Genomic DNA, 18876 nt, shown 5'->3' with positions numbered 1-18876 from the left:
TACAGTATATATCTATATATATTATATACAAACAACCAAGAAACACAGACAACAGTGTTATTGTTATGTGATGTTTATGTTATGTTTATCTTACTGCCGTTTAAAACGTGTACTATGTCTCAATCTATAGGCCCTTATTTTTCTTTATTTTTTTTAATACCGATATAGCCCATAGCATTTTTGGATGCACGATTACCAGAATATATTATGTTTTTGCCTCGATTCTTTTATGTTTTGTCAGACATATTGTCCGTTTTCCTACCCCAGTTTCAACTTTTTCTGGTAGGAATGACATAGCTTAAATACATTGGATAACATATTTGTTGAAATACCAGATTGCCATTTCAAACGAGTTTTAAAAAATACAATGTATTTGCTGCTCTTTGACTTAAAAAAAAAAAAAAAAAAAAGAAGCTACACTGATTCCTTCAGTCTTCCATATATTGTGTTTTTAACTAAAACAAAATGAGAGCCTCCATTGAAATTCAAAGATAGCATCTGGAGGTGCTAAAAGCGTGCACATTTATTAAATAACAAGTTTTGCATTGATTGTTAAAAAAAAAACAAAAAAAAAACAGAAGTCTTCTTTAGTTTTATTGTTTTTGATTGAAACTCATATGGTGAGTACAATTGCTGAAGTGACTATTTTTAAACTGTGAAACTGTTCTGAATATTTTTTTTTTTTTTTAAATGTCCGAGCTGTAGGAAAGGTTCAGCATCATCACACACAAAAATACAATCACAAACGTCACACCAAAAGTCTATTTAGTTTAAACGAAGATTAGTGCAACGGTGTTTAAACTGCATTCATGAGCCAAGACAGTCTTTCTCTTGTCAAGACAGCGTACAGAAGTTGCGGTCTTAATATACAAGTTGCTGGAAGACGACTTTTATTTTGAAAAGCAACCAGTTACGCTGTGCAAATGTCGTCACTTCCGGGAGCGAGAGCAGGCAGGCTGCTGAATCACAAACAAGGAAAACTACGTGGTCTATTTTATAAAAGAAAAACATGTCGCCAGAATAAATCGTAGAGACTCAGCGACGGTGTTGTTGTTGTTGTTGTTTTTTTGCAGGTTACCATGGTGAGTATCTCATATTTTCTTATTCAGTTTAAAGTCTCGGAGCCTCAAAGCTAATACTTTCACATGTGCTGTGCTAAGACAAGCTATGGACAACTTGACTGCTGAAGCTGAAGTTGTAGCTTCAAAGCTGCTGTAACTTTATTGTGTTATATATTTTATTTCCTTCTAAAAAAAAAACCACTAATTACAGTTCATCAAGTCTAGAACAATATGACATTAAAAATGATGTCAAAAGTACAATATTTTCAGCTTTGAATCAGCTAACCATGTAGCCTGTAATATATTTTTAAAAAATAACAAGTAATGAGAAAATAATATGGGTTAAAAAATTTGGCAGGGCTTTAACTATGTTTAGGTTAACTACATTTTTCATATGCATTTCCATTAGATCTAATTAAAGACATTATGTTGTTATCCATCCCTCATCCGTGTGCTAATGTGCTGGTAATCTTTTTGGTAATTCAATAAGTTAACTGTTTAACATGTTTAACTTTATTTGCATGTGTTTTCGTTTTTTAGGTCCCGACAGATTTTAAAGACCTGATCCAAAGGTTTTATCACCTTCAGTCTGAGCGGGTTGAAACCTATCAGCTCTTTGAAGAGTACGTTTGGACTACCAATACTTAAACTACTTCACACAAGGCTACACACACACACACACACACACACACACACACACACACACACACACACACACACACACACGTCCGTGATCTCTTTTCCCTCCTGTCTGCAGGGATCACGTCATATAAAGCACTTAAACAGAGAAATCTGAATTGTGTGCTGACTGGAGTTCTTCTCTCGTTTTTCCCCGTTCATTTCTGCTGCTGGATGCTTTCCAGGGGACATGAGGCCTATTTGAGGACGGGGCCCCAATATGACTTCGACCACTACAGGCAGCTGGTCCATGAGATAACACAGGCCTTCTGCGGCATTTCCAAAGAAGTGCTGGAGATCAAGGAGAAGCTGCACCACGACTTTGACCGACCGGATCTTTCTGAGCACATGGAAAAGCTGCAGAGCAAAGAGAAGCAGAAACTTGAACTGGTGGGTAAACACTTTCTGTCAGGGGCATGTTTTTTTTTTTGTTTGTTTTTTTCCTACCGAGTTCATAAGACAGCAGTGCACAAGATAGAGGGAACTTATATAATATGTGTCTATGTGCTTTGCCTTAACACTGCATTTGCCCATGTTGAGGGATGGTGGGCTCCTGCTTATAGATGGTAAAAGTGGGAAGGTGTGTGATAAATACACACAGTCATCTTTGTGTAGAGAAACTAAATACTTGCAAATGGTTGTGAGGTAATAAATTGGTATTTTAAATGAATACTAGAAGAAGAAGAAAAACACATACTCAACAAGATTATAAATAACTGAAGAAAATGGCCACATCCAACTAAGTAATTAATAAACTAATTTCACCAATCTGTCAAACAGGACTGTCCCATTTACTGATCGATATTTTATAATTGTACATTCTCTTGCAAAGTATTTCTATTTCTTTTGCAATGTTCATATATATCAGAATTGCTTCATAACCATTTACTAGAATCTCAGTTTTAAGCATCTACTGTTGTAATTAATGATGTTTCAAACCTCAGTTTCAAAGAAAAATATCGAAATAAAAATATTTACTATAAGCCTTAGTTAAGTTTTTTTTTTGTTTTTTTTAAGAGACTCGCTCCAGTGAAACCTAAACATTGGTAACATGTCATACAGTGTTTTTGTATATGCTACTAGATATATCATTAGTGAAATAAACCTTCAGTGTCATGACTGAGCATTTCCACTCGGGAACTACGGTAACAATCTCGAATTTTGACTGCCAGAATTCTCATATGTAACATACCTAAGGAACCGATCCCATCAACTTCCAGGGTAGGACTTTCCATATCATCGTGCTGCAGATGAGTGGCAGCGATAGAGGCAGGGATTATTTGCATATTCATAATGTTCTAAGCCACTTTAAGGCATTTTGTTTCCTGAAGAAAAACTTTAAAACATGTAATTTTGCTGGACAGAGGTGAGTTTTTAGGGGTTTAACCAATGCCAGAAAGAGGACTTTTAATGTGTGATGCACTTCCACTGTTTCGCCACGAGGAGGCAGAGTGCTTAAGCAAAACATTTCAGTTCTCCAGCTTGAAGCAGAGTCTACCACTACTGCCCAGTTGAGGATGCTGCAATTACTTCTTTGCCAGCAGTATTAGTTTATGAATGTTTAGAGTACACACAGCTAACGGAGGAAAACTGTGTGCATTGCTTCTCAAGGGAAATATTTGCGGCTTTGAGTGCCAACACTAATTCAGGGCAATTTAAATCATTCACTGATCTCGGTGATTTTAAGTGACATGAAAGCTGCTGTCTTTCTGTGACTCTTGTCATGTTAAAGTGTAACTGCTTCAGTGCTTCCCAAATTCTTGAACAGCTGGTGATGAGAAATGAAATTTTAGATTCCTCATTATTATTATAATATTTCTTGTGCCCGCTCAACAGACAGCCAAGCTACAGCTGGCCAGACAACAGGCCCAGGATCACCCGGAGGACGAAGGCTGTCAAGAAGAGATCCAGGAGATCAAGCACGAGTAAGAGCAGCTATTACCGCCCCTCTGTTTACTGTGTTAGCTCCCTGCTGACCATCCGCTCCCTCAACTCAATATCAACCTGCTGCCGGCAGCAGAACTGCCCATGAGCTTCCTCTTGACTGATTTATCAGACCATCCTTTGTTACAACTGTGATTTAATTTCCTTGCAAAAGAGACTTGTCAGAGATACCCACAAATAAACTAACGTAACATCGGGGTTCCCAAATAAATGTGTCCGTGTTCTCTCCTCGTCCAGGATCATCAAGAACAAAGAGGCTCTGAGTGAGATCATGCAGGACTTTAAGTATGATTCAGAGGAGTGTGATTGACAGCCGAATCCCGGAAGGCCTGCACCCGCCCTCCCACATCACGAGACAGTGGAGCTGACAGGTCATCTCTGCTTTGCTGCAACTTCCATCTTGGACTCCTCAGCTGCACTTATTGATCTCCCTCTGGCTCCACCCTGCTCGCTGCAGCAGTCTTACTCCACCCAGGGGGCTTTTCACATTCTGGCTGTGCGTGTTTCTATCTGCTGTCATGTGTTGGTGTCAATGCACATGACAACAACAACAACAACAAAAAAGATTAAATATGTAAATCAAATACTCAAAACCTTCAATAATTCTCAGAATCTCATCCACTTATGTTTGTTTACTTGAATTATATTAAAAAAAAAAAAAAAAAGTAAAGACACTTTGCAACACAAGTTTTGCTCTTAAGTGCTTGACAACTGATACTACTTTTTACATTATACAAAGTAAAAGGATATAAATAATACAAACTCAACATTCCTTTAAATATGCAGTTACAAAAATGACAAAGTTTTCAGCAAATAATCCTGTCAGATACAGGACAGTATGGCCGTTTTAGTCGCGAGGGATTATTTCATGGGGAAAGCTACAGTTTCTGCAGTTTGGAAATATCTGAATTTAACTTCCAAGATGATAAACAATATTTTTACATAGATGCCGTGTCCAAGTACTGACTTGCTTGTTCATGATGACAAATTCCTTTAGTTCTCACTGAACTTTTTGTCAACAGTATTGTAGCATTAATGGAGGTAAGCCAAAAACCGGTAAAAAAATAAAATAAAATCATTTCATGCACTAAGACTTGCTTGGAGAGTGTTTATCTCACATAAGTTAAGAAATTTTAGCTGTTAAATAACTTTTTTTTTTTTTTCCAGAGTAAATTTGCAGTTACTGCGGGTCTAAAAGATTTTTTTATTACAAACAGATCTAACCGACAGATTTGGACAGCAGAAACGGCAGAAAAAGGCTGCATTGTCTCACTCGAGTTAATCTCCCACCCAGGCCCTTTAAACTCAGGCTTGTATGACCAAACACTGCAGTATCCCTGAGGCGATGAGTTGGGCCTCTCGCAGCTGGGACCCTCTGTCTGTCAACGTCTCTGATGCTGGTCTTGAATTTAAACACCGCAGCGGTGCCGAGCGCCTGTGCTATGAATTATCGTCCTGTAGAATCTGAAAAGACAAAAGCAGATGGTCCTTGCTGGGATAACTCGACAAGAAAAAGCATTTTATCGATACTGATCAACACAATTGCTGTGTCTGGCTTTCACTTTCCCCCCTCCGTCTCTCTTTGCATCATCTCTTTCTTATTCTCTGTGTGGCTCCCTGCTATCTTTCCCTCGAGGTAATGAATGGGAACCTGTCGCACTTTGTGAACAAAGACATTTTTCAGGCGACAGCTGATGCCCCGCAAAGTACAACAACAACAAAAAAAATCCAGAGAGTGCTGAGCTAATTGAGTCAGGTAGACTGGAGGTTTCTGTGAGTTCAAGGACTGAGCAGCAGAGGATGTGGCTGAAGGATCTGAACTCCTCACAAAGTCACATAAACACAGAAGATCCTGAGGCTCTGCATGCCATTTGGCCCGAGTTATTTCTGTGAAAGGGGATCCTCACGCCAAGAGAAAACAAAACACAAAAGGAGCACATGACAGCGGGCTGTTAATTACATTTAAATGTTCACTTCTCTTTGTTGTGGGCATCAGCTGAAGATCAGAAGTCCTCTCATTAAAATATGTAATAAAAATCAGAGCGCTTGACTGAGAGCAGTTCTACTTTTATGCTCCCACTTCTGGGCCTGTGAAGTCTGAACCGCACATTTTACCTGATCACAGAGCACAGACTGAAACTTCACAGAGCCAGTGGAAGAGGAATCTTTTCTCTTTGTGTTTGTAAAAATGCTGACCATATGGCATGACAAAGCAAAGGCAGGGTCAGAAATTCAGTTCAGGACACTGATGCAGCCGTTTGTGTGTGTGTGCGTGTGCGTGTGTGTGTGTGTGTGTGTGCGTGAGGGGGGGGGGGCGACTCAGCGGAGACAATAAGAAGAGAGAGATTCTGCTTACCTACCTGGTTGCGCGTTCTCTGTGCTTTCTGCAGCCACACCCTCCACTGGTCGTACAGTTTAATGGACATGCCGCTGCAGCCGTACGCGTGCTTGCGGACCCAGCCGAAGAACTGCTTGAGTTCCCGCCGCAGGGTGGAGTTCTGCTCACCGGGCTTTGGGTCACACGAGCCGCTCTGCAGCCGCTCTGGGAGGGCGGAGGAGGGTGGAGGAGGAGGGGAGAGAGAGAGAGAAGAGGGAGGGTGAGAGAACAGCGTCAAGGTTACAGTTAGGACACGTTTTCAGGTGTTATACAGACTGCTTTGCTGTGTCAGCGTATATGTGACTGACAGGTCTCCCCTTTGGTGGCACTTTTTGAAGCGGTCTTTGAATACACAAGGGGATTTTTGCGGTTGTAAACACCACACATTAAAAAAAAAAAAAAAAAAAAAAAAAAAAAAAAGCATCACAATACCCACCTTAAAAAAAACCTGCATAAATTCCAACCCTTGACTTCTCTCTACCAGCAATGACCCACCACCTTTACTCTATTAATGAATGCGCGCTGAAGTATTTATAATTTTCCCTTTGAACAATTTGTCTGATTGACTACACAGACAGTTCATGTTAACATGTCTTAACTGTCTTTCTGTTGGTTTGTAATACTCTTCCAGACTGAATCATTTTAGTAGCTATTGGAGTTATGCTGTACAAACATTCATGTCCTCGAAGGGACATATTGTAAAAACTTCTCACCACCAGATATTTAATTGGTCACAAGTGACAAGTGACATTACCATAAGCCACAAACACAGTTTAATTTTGGAGTGTACTGTTTATGCACACTATTAGGAAAAAAAACAAATGATCATCACTAGCTCTTCCAAGCTGCAGTTTTGATACATCCTGCATTATTTTCTGTTCGCATAAAACAAACATATGTATGTTGTTATTTTTGTATAATAACGGCTTAAACAGTATATTATGAAGATCAACACGCATGTAGTTGGGATTTGGGGCACAGCTGTGGTCAACACGCCTGCTTAACATCTGTGTGTTAGCATTGTTATTGTGGGCAGCCTTACAGAAAAACTACATGAATTTCACACGTGCAAAAACTCGTATGATCGCAAGTGACCACGTCGCATGTGAAACATGTATTTTGTCCATGGGAAACGTGGTTTCGGAAAAATGTTGACGGTGCAATGCGTGAAGCCTCCCATGTGAAAACTTTTCCACTTATATAGCCCATGATATTGTTGCGACGTGTGGTAAATATGTGTCATACATGTATCTTGTGCGGAAAACACGGGAAACTCGTGGGGTTTTTTTTCTGTAAGTGCATGTTAGCATTTAGCATAACATTTAGCTCAAAGCACCATTTTTATCTTAAGTACAACCTCACAGAAGTAGCACTAACAACAGATTTTTATTGATCCAAATAATGTTTAGCCTGTAAAATATCAAATGAATTTGTCTAATATCCATCTCTTCCTAAAGTTTGTTTTCAAACTCTTTAGCAGTTGTACTTAATGCTCTGATGAATACATACAAACCTCTGCATATTTCTGCAACTACTTAAAACTACTTGAAACCATGGGGCCCCTCGGTGAACATTTGTGATGATGTTGTTTCATTTAGCAAAAAAGATTGTGTAAACTGGGCCACAGTTTCATATGAACGGACACGCTTCTCAGTGTATAGTGTCTTTAAACTACGGAGGTGACGTGCCGTGATCGTGCGGGGAGAAGGCTGCTGTCTGCCACAATCAGTGCTTAATGGCAAACAACAGAGCCCGATAACAACTTCCTCCCTCCGGGGAGTAAATACCACATAACCTATGTAACTCATTATATCTGCTCCCAAACCTGCTTTCACTCAAGCTTTATGGGCGCTGCGTGTGCCGCAGACAGACAACCAGCTTTTTAACATGATCAATCTTTGAAGCCCACAGCAAAAATCTATCAAATGTCCCCCTGGCTCTCTGCAGTTCCTTCTAATCCTCTGCTCAGAGATTTCTATCAATGCACCCAGCCGATTGATGTTTGGTTTCTTGTGGGTCACATGCGGTTTGGATCTGCTTGTTCAGGATGTTGAATCAGGGATAAGGACCTTGTTTTTCTGGCTTTTAATTGGCAATGAAAGGTTGATTATTAGAAAGGAACGAATGGTCAAGATTTGTGGGTATAACAAAATGTTCGGGAAACATTTAAAGGCCAAGTAAGAGAAAGACATCAGTTACAGTTTGAAACATTTGGTGGGTTTTGTACTGGCTAAATACTGCATTGTTTGTTGAGTCTTTTATTAAAAGTTTCTGCAATTATTTGCAATTGCCCTTTCTCTTAAGAACCAGTAGACTGATGGGTTTTACGTGGAAAGGGTAACGCTATAACTGATGTTTACGTCCCGTGAAAAGTACGTACCACTGCTCGGGGTAGAGGCGGCAGTCGGGTGACTCCAGTCACTCCAGATCCCAGGCTTCCTGGAACCGAAGATGCCCACCGGGTTGCACCTCACCTGGACAAAGTACACAGTCCCAGGCTGGAGGCCTGCGAGCCGACATGACGTCAGATTACCAACATCATCCACCACCTGAGCGAGGAACAAGATGATGTAACAAAATATCAAAGTGGATCTGTCGGAGAAACACAGAGTCATGACACAGCCCAACAGCAGCTGAACAGACATTTTTGCTGCAACTTCTGTAGTTGTTTTACATTTTTTTTAACAGTCAGGTACTAAACGATGGCACGACGAATGACCCCAAAACTGCAACCTTAATCATAAAAAAACTATCTTCAGTCACGAGAAGAAAAAAAAAGTCCTCCAGTAGACACCGTGGCCCCCCCACGTGGCCCTGATCTCTGATGGATGTCAGTCTAGGATTATATGAAGAGACAGAAGACACTGAGACGGACTAAATCCAAAAAAAGATCTGTGACAAGTTCTCCAAGATGTTTTGAACCACCTACCTGCTAATCACCTTGAAAAACTGTATGCAAATACACCAAGGAAAGCTACTGCTGCTGCTTTAGAGGCACATCATGATTTCATTTAGTTTTTTTATTTTCATTGTAGTTTTTATAAAGTTAACTGATAAGTAAAAACTATGCACGGCATTAGTTTTGAAACCACTTCATTTTAGAGGCTAAACTTTTGCACAATTATTACTACATAAATATGTCTGCAGTACGGATTAAAAGGACATTCATCTTGAATGTAGTCCGGAATATTAGTGGCTTCAAATGCATTGAAATAATTTCATAATCCTCTTATTCAGTAGAGAATCCAGAATTCATAGACATACAAAATGTACATAGACAGCAGGAAAATAAGAAGAAGCTTTAGCTAGAAAACATCAAAGAAACTGTTGGAAAGAGTAGGTGTTTCTAAAACTTGTGCAATTTTTTGATCAAAGCCAGTTTCAAAATCTCACAGCTATAAAGCTGTCAAGAGTCAAAGTTTTTACGCAAGAGTAAGATTAGCTTCATAGCGAAGGTGCAAGCCACAGGGAAGAGATGCAGCAGGAGGAACTTTTCTGTTCATTATTTAATGGATCAATCAATGATGCAACTCAAGCGTCTCCACACAGGTGTGTCACCGCTACAGGGAGAGTGCGTGTCGGCTCGTGTTTGAATGTGTGGACCACCTTCCAGTCAGCGCTGTCCTCCAGTCTGTAGCGTATCTGATACTTGGCCTGGAACAGGATGTCCTTGAGCTCGGGGGGGCCGGCCCAGCGGACCGTCAGCTGGTCCTCGAGATCGCCGACACGACTCACCTGCACGTTGGCAGGAGGGTCTGTGGTCACTGCACGCACAAGGACAGGCGTTCAAACGTTTGTATACAGCAGATGTGCAGTATATAGAGCAAGGTCAGCGACAACTAGATGGAACTCTTAGTGAATATTATAAAACAACAAAGAGGGAAGACAAGCAGTTTAAACAAAACACACTCCCACATTCAAGTTTGTCTTGATCATTTCCTGATAAATCCTGATGAACTGACCTCTGATCTTTGAAAACACCGAACAGAAACAACGAGTGGTCAGTTTGAGAAACGTATAAGGAAATAGACACCACGCTGTTTAAAGGGAATGAATCTCCAAAAAAATAATAGAAAGACTAAGTATTCTTTTCCCGATTTTTAAAGGTTAAGATTAGAATAATAAGCAATGCCAAATCACTTGCCCCCCAAAAAAAATAAAAAAAAAAACAACCTTGGTTTTGTCAGGTCTTCTTCACCTGGTAGGTTTTGTTTCAGGGCAGTCGGTGCTTCCTGTGAGAGCATGTCGTTCCCTCAGTCACTATTTACCTACAGCAATAAAATACTTTAAGTCCTTTGAAGGAGAGGAAGACGGAGGGAAAGATAAAGCGGGTTGGAGCATGAGAGACAAAGGAAGGACCTTATTAAAGAACTTATTAAATGTCTTGTAAAAGTGCTTCCTGTTTTTAACCTTCTGCTCGCCTTCACTGCTGTTGCGTGACGCTGTTGGTCGGCTGACGTACTTTGTTCATCTCGTGGAAAAAAGGAAAACGAAGCCAAGAGCAAATACTTCCAGGCCATATTGTTTCTGGTATTGTGGCATTGCTCCTCCTTCTCCTTCAACCCACTCACGGCCTCCAACTGTTCCTCAAGACTAAATTGAGGACAAATGGAGAGAAACCACGCTCGGTTATAGACAATAAACACTGCTTTCAAAACATAGTGTTCGCTGAGGCTTTGCTATTACACGAGGGCTGGACAAATTGAAGGGATACCTGCCGTTGCTCGTACTTCATAACCTAAATTTGGGGAAAACTGTGAAGCCATTACCTGAGAGGTATCTGCCGCGCAGTAAACTTTTTCAAGGAAACAGTTTATCTTAGAAAGTAACAACATGAACCTATAATGCCGGCACAGCAGCGGGTTGGACAGAGTCTACTGCAAAAACACATTTCCTCTCCACCAGAGAACCGGCAGAGGTTGTATGCCTTCATCAACCGGGCAAGTTGCAGTTTACATCTATGTTTGTCCAGACTCGTATTATATACTGCATGTAGTGCATGTTTTCACATGCATGGCCAATGGAGCTGATTGTGATTGTGATTCAGCAGAACTTTCTGATGATGACAGTAGACAGTGCGTCAAATATGGATGTTGCTGCAAAGAAGCAACACATTTTAAATTGCGGCTTTTTCACAGACCTCTTCAACCCGACAGCACAGAAGATCTACGCAATCAACACAGCTTCAAGGTGGACACCCAAGACTAGTGCCACTGATTCGGTATCCGACCCCATGTAAAATGTTCTTGGCACTGACCACCAAAATCTGATCCATTCAGCATTGAGTCCAAGTGAAGGCTCATTCCACGTGAAAAAAAAAATTCTCTCACGGCCTTCTTGATATATCGAGTTCCCAAGAATGGGACAATGTGAGGTCACAATGACCTTGACCTTTGACCCGTCAAATCGAATCATTTCATCTTTGTGACCAAAAAAACGCTTGTGCCAAATTTGAAGAAATTCCCTCGAGGCGTTCTCCAGATATTGCGCTCACAACCCTGTGACAGACTGTCGGTTGGACAGCCGTGCAAGTCGCCAGCGCAGAAGCACAAAAAAAAAAAAAAAAAAAAAAAAAAAAACGAAGTAAAAATAGTAGCGAAAGAAAATCTTTGTATTTGTCATCTTCATCTACACCTTCAGACAAACTTCGGTGACATACCTACATCAAGGATATCCAAGGTGATGATGTCAGAGGTTGCCGAGCCCAGCTGATTGGTTGCCTCCACCCAGATCTCATACGGGGTAAAGAGGGCGATGTTGCGGGGGATGTAGCAGGAGTAATGCTGCGTAACTGTGCTGTAATTGTCACACTCCTTCTCTTTCCCATGCCACCTGGACACAAACAAAAAGTTAAACCCTGATGTGTGTTTCTATAACATGTGCTGTGACTGCCAGTCAGCTACCCGCAAGACAGACTTCATCTCTGGCTTTGCTATCCAGCAATCGCTTGACTTCCTTGCTCTCACTGAGACTTGGATCACACGTCCACCCCTGCTGCTCCCTCCTCTGCCTTCTCTTTCAGCCACACACCCAGACCCACTGGTAGGGGTGGTGGTGGTGGTACATGTTTACTCATCTCCCCCAAATGGAGTTTTTCTCTTTACCCACTTCCACTTTTTACCCCACTGTCTTTTGAGTTTCATGCTGTGACAGTTACTCACCCGGTACAATTAAACAATGTTGTTCTCTACCGTCCTCCAGGTCCTTTGGGAGATTTCTTGGAAGAATTAGACGTCCTCCTGTCAAACTTCCCAGAAAATGGCCCTCCGCTTGTCCTTCTGGGTGACTTTAACATCCAGACTGAGAAGTCATCTGACCTTTTACTTTTACTGTCTTCCTTTGCGCTCTCACTCAGTCCTTCCCCTCCTACTCACAAAATATTTTAACCAGAAACTGCTCTACATCTAACCTCACTGTAACTCCACTTCATGTCTCCGACCACTTCTTTATCTCTAACTCTCTCCCACTCTCTCAAACTGACAACACTCCCACATCAACAGACTCTGTACCTGTCCGTCGCAACATTCGCTCCCTCTCTTCGTCCTCTTTTTTTATCAGCCCTGCCTTCAACTGACTCTTTCTCACTCATGCATCCTAACTCTGCAAATCCTAACTCATTTTCTAATCCATCTTCTGTAACTACATCTCCATCAACTTCGTCTTCATCCCCTTCGCTTTCCTCTTTCATCCCCCGTCTCACCAATCAAGTTCTTATCTTGGTAACCTCACCAGTCTGGCTTCAAGGCAGGCCACTCAACAGAGACGGTCCTCCTTGCTGTCTCTGAGCAGCTTCACACTGCTAGAGCAGCCTCTCTCTCCTCTGTCCTGATCCTTCTAGACCTTTCTGCTGCATTTGACACAGTGAACCACCAGATCCTTCTTTCCTCCCTTCAGGACCTCGGTGTCTCAGGCTCTGCTCTCTCCCTGTTCTCATCCTACCTCAACGATCGCACTTACCGGGTGACTTGGAGAGGATCTGTGTCTGAACCTTGTCCTCTCACTACTGGTGTCCCTCAAGGCTCAGTCCTAGGTCCCCTCCTCTTCTCTCTGTACACCAACTCTCTCGGCTCTGTCATTCACTCGCATGGCTTTTCCTACCACAGCTGTGCTGATGACACCCAACTAATCCTCTTTTCCCCCGATCTGAAACACAGGTAGCCGCACGAATCTCTGCCTGTCTGACTGACATCTCTCAGTGGATGTCCGCACACCACCTGAAAATCAACCTTGACAAGACTACTGCTCTTCCTTCTAGGGAAAGACTCTCCCACCCTCGACCTGACTACTACCTTCAACAACTCGGTGTTAGCCCCGACCCTGACTGCTAGGAACCTCGGCGTGACACTCGACAGTCAACTCTCCCTTACTGCTAACATTACTGCACCAACGCGTTCCTGTAGATACATGCTGCACAACATCAAGAGAATACGTCCTCTTCTCACTCAGAAGGCGGCGCAGGTTCTGGTCCAGGTTCTGGTCATCTCACGCCTAGACTGTTGTAACTCCCTCCTGGCAGGTCTACCTGTTAGTACCATTTGTCCTCTGCAGCTCATCCAGAATGCTGCAGCTCGACTGGTCTTTAACCTCCCTAAATTCATTCACACTACTCCGCTCCCTTCATTGGTTACCAGTAGCTGCCTGCATCCGTTTCCAAATATTGGTACTTGCGTACCGCGCTGCGAACAGATCGGGTCCAGTCTGCATTCAGGACATGGTCAAACCTTACACCCCAGCCCGTTCACTCCGCTCTGCATCTACCAATCAGGTTGTTGCTCCCTCACTGGGAGCTAAACACTCAACCAAATCACGGCTGTTTGCTGTCCCGGCTCCTAAATGGTGGAATGAGCTCCCCAACGACATCAGGACAGCAGAAAGTCTATACATCTTCTGCCGCAAACTAAAAACACACCTCTTCAGACTATACCTTGAATAGTAGCACTTAAAATGGCACTTACTTATAGCACTTTGAAGTTTGGCTAGCTTGAAGATAATTGTACTTTCTTGATTGTTGTTCTGAATTTGTACCCTCATGGTTGAAATGTACTTATTGTAAGTCGCTTTGGATAAAAGCGTCAGCTAAATGAAATGTAATGTGATGTAATGTGTTTTTTTTTTTTTTTAATTAAAACAGCATCCTGCGGCCTCTGACAAGTATGTGTTGCAGATGGTAAACTGTACGCATCACATACAGCAAATACTGTACATTTGTTTCTAGTCTACCTGAGGGATGTTGGATGAGGGGATCACCTGTGAACTGTGTCAGGTCTGGGGGCGCTCACCTCAATTTGTATTTCAGGGTGTATTTGGTTCGAATGTGGGTCTCGCCTCGCCCACCTTGGCTCCACATGCAGCTCAAGTCCTTCGTGTTGCGGGACAAACATGTTAAATTGACTGGTTTTTCAGGAGGCACTAAAGGAAAAGAAACAAGCAACTAATTACTACTACAAAGAAGTTAGAATTAGCATAGAAGATCCACACAATCGTCACAGTTTCAAGATTAGTGTCACTAATTCATTATCTATCCAAATGTGAATTATGGTCACAATCTCCCCTTTTGTTATGGTGTTAAATACTAACAGGAAAAGAGTTCTTATGGAACATTTTGATGTTACAGTGAAGTTGACCTTTAACCTTATAGATATAAAAAGTCATCGTCACTATGACTTTTGATTACTAAAATATATTCAATTCATCCTTGAGTCCAAGTGAATGTTTGTACCAAATTTGAAGAATGTTCCTCAAGGCATTACTGAGATATCGCGTTCACCAGACTGGGACAGATGTGAGGTCACAGTAACCTTGACCTTTCACCCTGAAAACCAAACTTGAACATTTGTGCCAATTTTGGAGGTATTCCCCGAAGACTTTTTGAGATATCGGATTCACAAGTATGGGACAGGTGGTGTGACAGATGGACAGACAACCCAAAAACATAATGCCTTCAGCTCCAGCTGCCACAGGCATGGAGGCATTAAAATTTCTCAGAAATGGCTTTCATATAAAATGAACACTGAGTCAAACCTACTGCTTTTAAATGCTGATCAGACAATACTGACGGTACACCCATTCACTTATGATTTACGCTCTACTAGCTCTCAATCGCCCTGAAAGAGAGCCAGCCTCCTCAGCCCATAAAACAGGATAAAGTGAGACATCCCAATCTGACTTAATAAACGTCCACCTACTGCCCACATAGACACAAGAACCAGCCAGGACGTGACCGTCTGCTCCGTGACACACCAGGTTGTCTCCGGACTGCTGCTGGGAGCCGTTGAGGGTGTGAAGGGTGAAGCTCAGGATGTCCGGGGACACCACGCTGTAGGTGCTGCTGGACAGACGCGCCCCGTTCAGGGTCCAGTACAACGTGCTGGCGTGGAGGCCGAGCTCGGGGCTCAGCGTGCATGTGGCTGTCAGACTGGAGCCAATGCGCAGGACGGGATCCTGAGGGGAGATCACTGCTAGATCTGGAGGCAGACAAAACAACTCGGTAAGCCAAAGTACAGTTGTATAATAACTACTTGATCTGTTAATAGACCTTTACTTCTCTTCATGTCATTGGATTCTGTTTGGAACGGACGTCATCAAGTTCCCAAAGTCAGCGGTGAGGTCACAGTCCAAAGATGATGTGTTATTGATTTATTTTACAAAAACACAAAACTAAAAAAGTTGTACATCCTCACATTTACGTCTATGACCAATATCATGCTCCTTTGATACATTTAATGTTAGAAATCTACTAATTTTTTACGATTTCAGTGTCCTCTCCTGTGCCTATCAGTTGCAACATTTTACAACATTTTTCAGTCATATTAAATTTCCCGAAGCTAAAGTAAAGAAAAGTAAGCTCGCCTTCTTCTTTTTCTGAGGCATTTTCATTCACATTTTAGGGTTTTAGCTCCCCATCCTCCTCCCACTCTCATTAATCTGACTTCAGTGAGATCATGCATTAATCCTGGGCGGCTCTTTGTCCGTTGTTTCAGCGCAGTGCCGACAGAGCCTGAGGTGAAACAGCAACGTTTCTAACAAGAAATCATGAGAGTCAAAATATCTGGCTGGCCACAAGAAGACATGTGTGTGTGTGTGTGTGTGTGTGTGTGTGTGTGTGTCTGTGGTGTGTGTGAGGGAGAACAGCAGCAGCACTGCACCACAACAGAGCAGCAGCTCAGTGCATACAGTATTTATGACCCAGTAATGAAGTAGATTTATGGAGCCTCAGTAGGATCACTCAGAAAGGTCACCCCAGTTTGTCGGTAAAATCCTTGAATGCTTTTCCATGCGGCGACCCCTCTGAGGCATTAAGGTTTGCCTGTATGATTGATGAAACCCTCTGCTGTGTGTTTGAATGTTACCACTGGGCTTCCTTTTCACACAGATACGTGTTTTATGAACCGTGCTGCAGGTGGGCCGCAGATAAACTTTCTAACATATGTGCAACTTAACTTTTTTTTTCCAACCTCTGCCTATTTAGTAACATCGATTTTATTTTAATTTTTTTTTTTTTTTTACAAAGGTGAAAAAGCATGAGCGATTAGCACCTCTTGGCCTCTGTGAGTGGGACTCACATAAAACATAATGTTTATAATTATTGTAATTAACAACATGCCTCACTTGTTTTTTTTTCTTCACTCAACTTAAAGAGCTCATTTGCAGCTCATCTCTCATTCTTATGATAATAAATCTCCGCATGCTGATGACTTCACATTTCCTTCATGCAGCAGCGCTGATGAGCACTATTTCAATTTATCTCATCAGTGCCATGTCTAACAGGCCTTGTTCTCAGTCTAATCCACCATTAGGAACAAAGTCACACCTCATGGTTGCATCTGGAGATATTTTAGTGGAAAATGCTGCAATTAGGAAATAATTGGATGATTGTTTCCCCGGCTTTTTCATAATGATAAACAAGGTTTCCCAAATAAATAGCATAATGGTGATTAATGTAATATAATACATTGTGTACAATTCGTCTGGTGTAGCCTACATTTTGCTATTCAGTTCATAAGATTTAACCTTTTTAATATGATTGGATATGAGTTTGTAGTGAGTAATAGGGGATTTTATGTTATTTGACTGACAGATATTTATTTACACTTCATTTCCATAAAGATTTCGAAGTAATGATACAGCACATATTGACATGTAATATCAAATAACAATTATAATATTTTATGTTGCCCACTGCTGATTAAATTGTGCAACTTTTTGAAACTGTCCTTGGCTTCTTTTGGAGAACACCTTGTCACAAAGAGGTCAAAACGGTATTTGTGGTTATAATGTTATAATTATCACAGGCGGGGTTATAATAACAGCGGGAGAGGTAAAGCTCGTGAACAAAAGCGTTATCCTTTTTTTTTTTTCTTTTTTTTTTTAATGAAGTTAAATTATTTATTTCAAACACGAACCCGTTCTGTTGCTTTCTTGGTTTGGAGCGCTGACATAATCCTGAAGACAAACCATGCACCTCCCATCGTCTGCGGTCTGAGCCGACAGGCACGAGGTGAGGTGAGGTGTCCGTCCGTCTGTGTGTCTTGCTTGAAGTTTGGTACTTACGTGTCGAGGACAACAGCACATGTGGAACAAAGAGGGGCAGAAATAGGAAGGAGATCATGGTTCTTTCAGCTGACTTTCTGCTGTTCTCTTCTTTCTGTGCGTTTCCAGTTTCCAGGTCGTGAAGCAGAGACTGAGAGTTAAAGTAAAGTTGGAGGAGGAACTGCGCAGCTTCTCTCTCTCTCCATGCAGCTCCTGCTCTCAGATCAAATGCTGTTCTCCACAGTGGAAGTAAGTTAAAGAGCAGACTGATTTCAGGCAGTCGGGGGGGGTCGGGGGGTCGGAGGGGGGTGGGAAACACGAGGTTTGCCTCCTTTTAACGCCAGTGCGTCTCTGCAGCAGATCCAACACTCAAGGTTTATATGTTTGCTCCTCCCTTGTTTTCCCTCAGTCACCAGTCATTAGTGCTCTTCAGCTTGTCTCCTCCCAGGCACACACACTTTCACACACACACACACACACACACACACACACACACACACACACTTTCACACACACACACCCAGAGACACGCGGAGTCAGCAAAGCAAAGACGCAATTTGGGCTCGAACACTTTCTCAGAGTTTGTTATAGATAGGTGGTAGGCTGCAATACAGGTGAGGTGACGACACCTGGTATTTATGTTCATACAATTGACGTGTAAGCTACCTGAAGTGTATTTTTGCACCAATGAAAGCACAGATATTTGCACTTTTGGATGATTTGAGACTTTTAACAGAGTCAAATAAGAGATAATAATGTAAGTAATTATTAGCCCTATTGTTATTCAAGCGATTATTATTATTATTATTATTCTCCGTAAACAACTGCATTTTCGGTGGCTTTATCGTACTCAAAAACTCATGAAAGTTGGGATGCCATCTCTTCCTGCAAACAATTTCATATTTTAGTGGGAGTCGCAAGTGGGCGTGGCCTAATGCCCCCCTGCGGCTACATTTACCTACATGCACGAAATCCGGTGGACACGTGTACCACACCTAGACCTACAAAAAAAAGGTTACATTGTACCATTACGTCAACTCAACAGGAAGTCCGCCATTTTGAATTTAGTCGCCATTTTTGGCAATTCACACATGTTGTACTTTAAGGAACTCTTCCTACAGATTTTGGCGGACTGACTTGAAATTTATTCTGTGCGCTCTTAACATGTTATCATAAGAATTCGTTTTCGTCGATCGGTGTGCCCGTGGTGTGGCGGCCAAAAAGTGACCCAAAAATGAGTTTTGGGTCACTTTTTGCGATAGTATGACTTTGTTTTTCATAATTTGC

At 41.9% G+C, this 18876-nt stretch overlaps 2 protein-coding genes across 2 annotated transcripts; one reads left to right on the top strand and one right to left on the bottom strand.

The window, feature by feature from the left end:
- Positions 1–941: 941 nt before the first annotated feature.
- rex1bd (required for excision 1-B domain containing) lies at positions 942–4774 on the top strand. Its single transcript, XM_069150262.1, has 5 exons — positions 942–1082; positions 1602–1684; positions 1925–2129; positions 3576–3664; positions 3921–4774. The coding sequence occupies exons 1-5, from the start codon at positions 1080–1082 to the stop codon at positions 3991–3993; spliced, it is 453 nt and encodes a 150-aa protein (XP_069006363.1). The 5' UTR covers positions 942–1079; the 3' UTR covers positions 3994–4774.
- Positions 4301–17821, bottom strand: crlf1b (cytokine receptor-like factor 1b). The gene is made up of 8 exons (XM_069150261.1): positions 17611–17821; positions 15246–15524; positions 14340–14469; positions 11720–11892; positions 9667–9824; positions 8441–8609; positions 6044–6225; positions 4301–5147 (listed from the first exon to the last, which is right to left on the bottom strand). The coding sequence occupies exons 1-8, from the start codon at positions 17666–17668 to the stop codon at positions 5124–5126; spliced, it is 1173 nt and encodes a 390-aa protein (XP_069006362.1). The 5' UTR covers positions 17669–17821; the 3' UTR covers positions 4301–5123.
- Positions 17822–18876: the final 1055 nt, after the last annotated feature.

Source organism: Embiotoca jacksoni, unplaced genomic scaffold (assembly GCF_022577435.1).
Source record: "Embiotoca jacksoni isolate LCO1_2020_lvr unplaced genomic scaffold, fEmbJac1.0.p SCAF_16, whole genome shotgun sequence".
In the NCBI taxonomy this organism is placed as follows: Eukaryota; Metazoa; Chordata; class Actinopteri; family Embiotocidae; genus Embiotoca; species Embiotoca jacksoni.
Note: the sequence above shows the minus strand (reverse complement) of the source record. Positions and strands in the feature narration are given on the sequence as shown.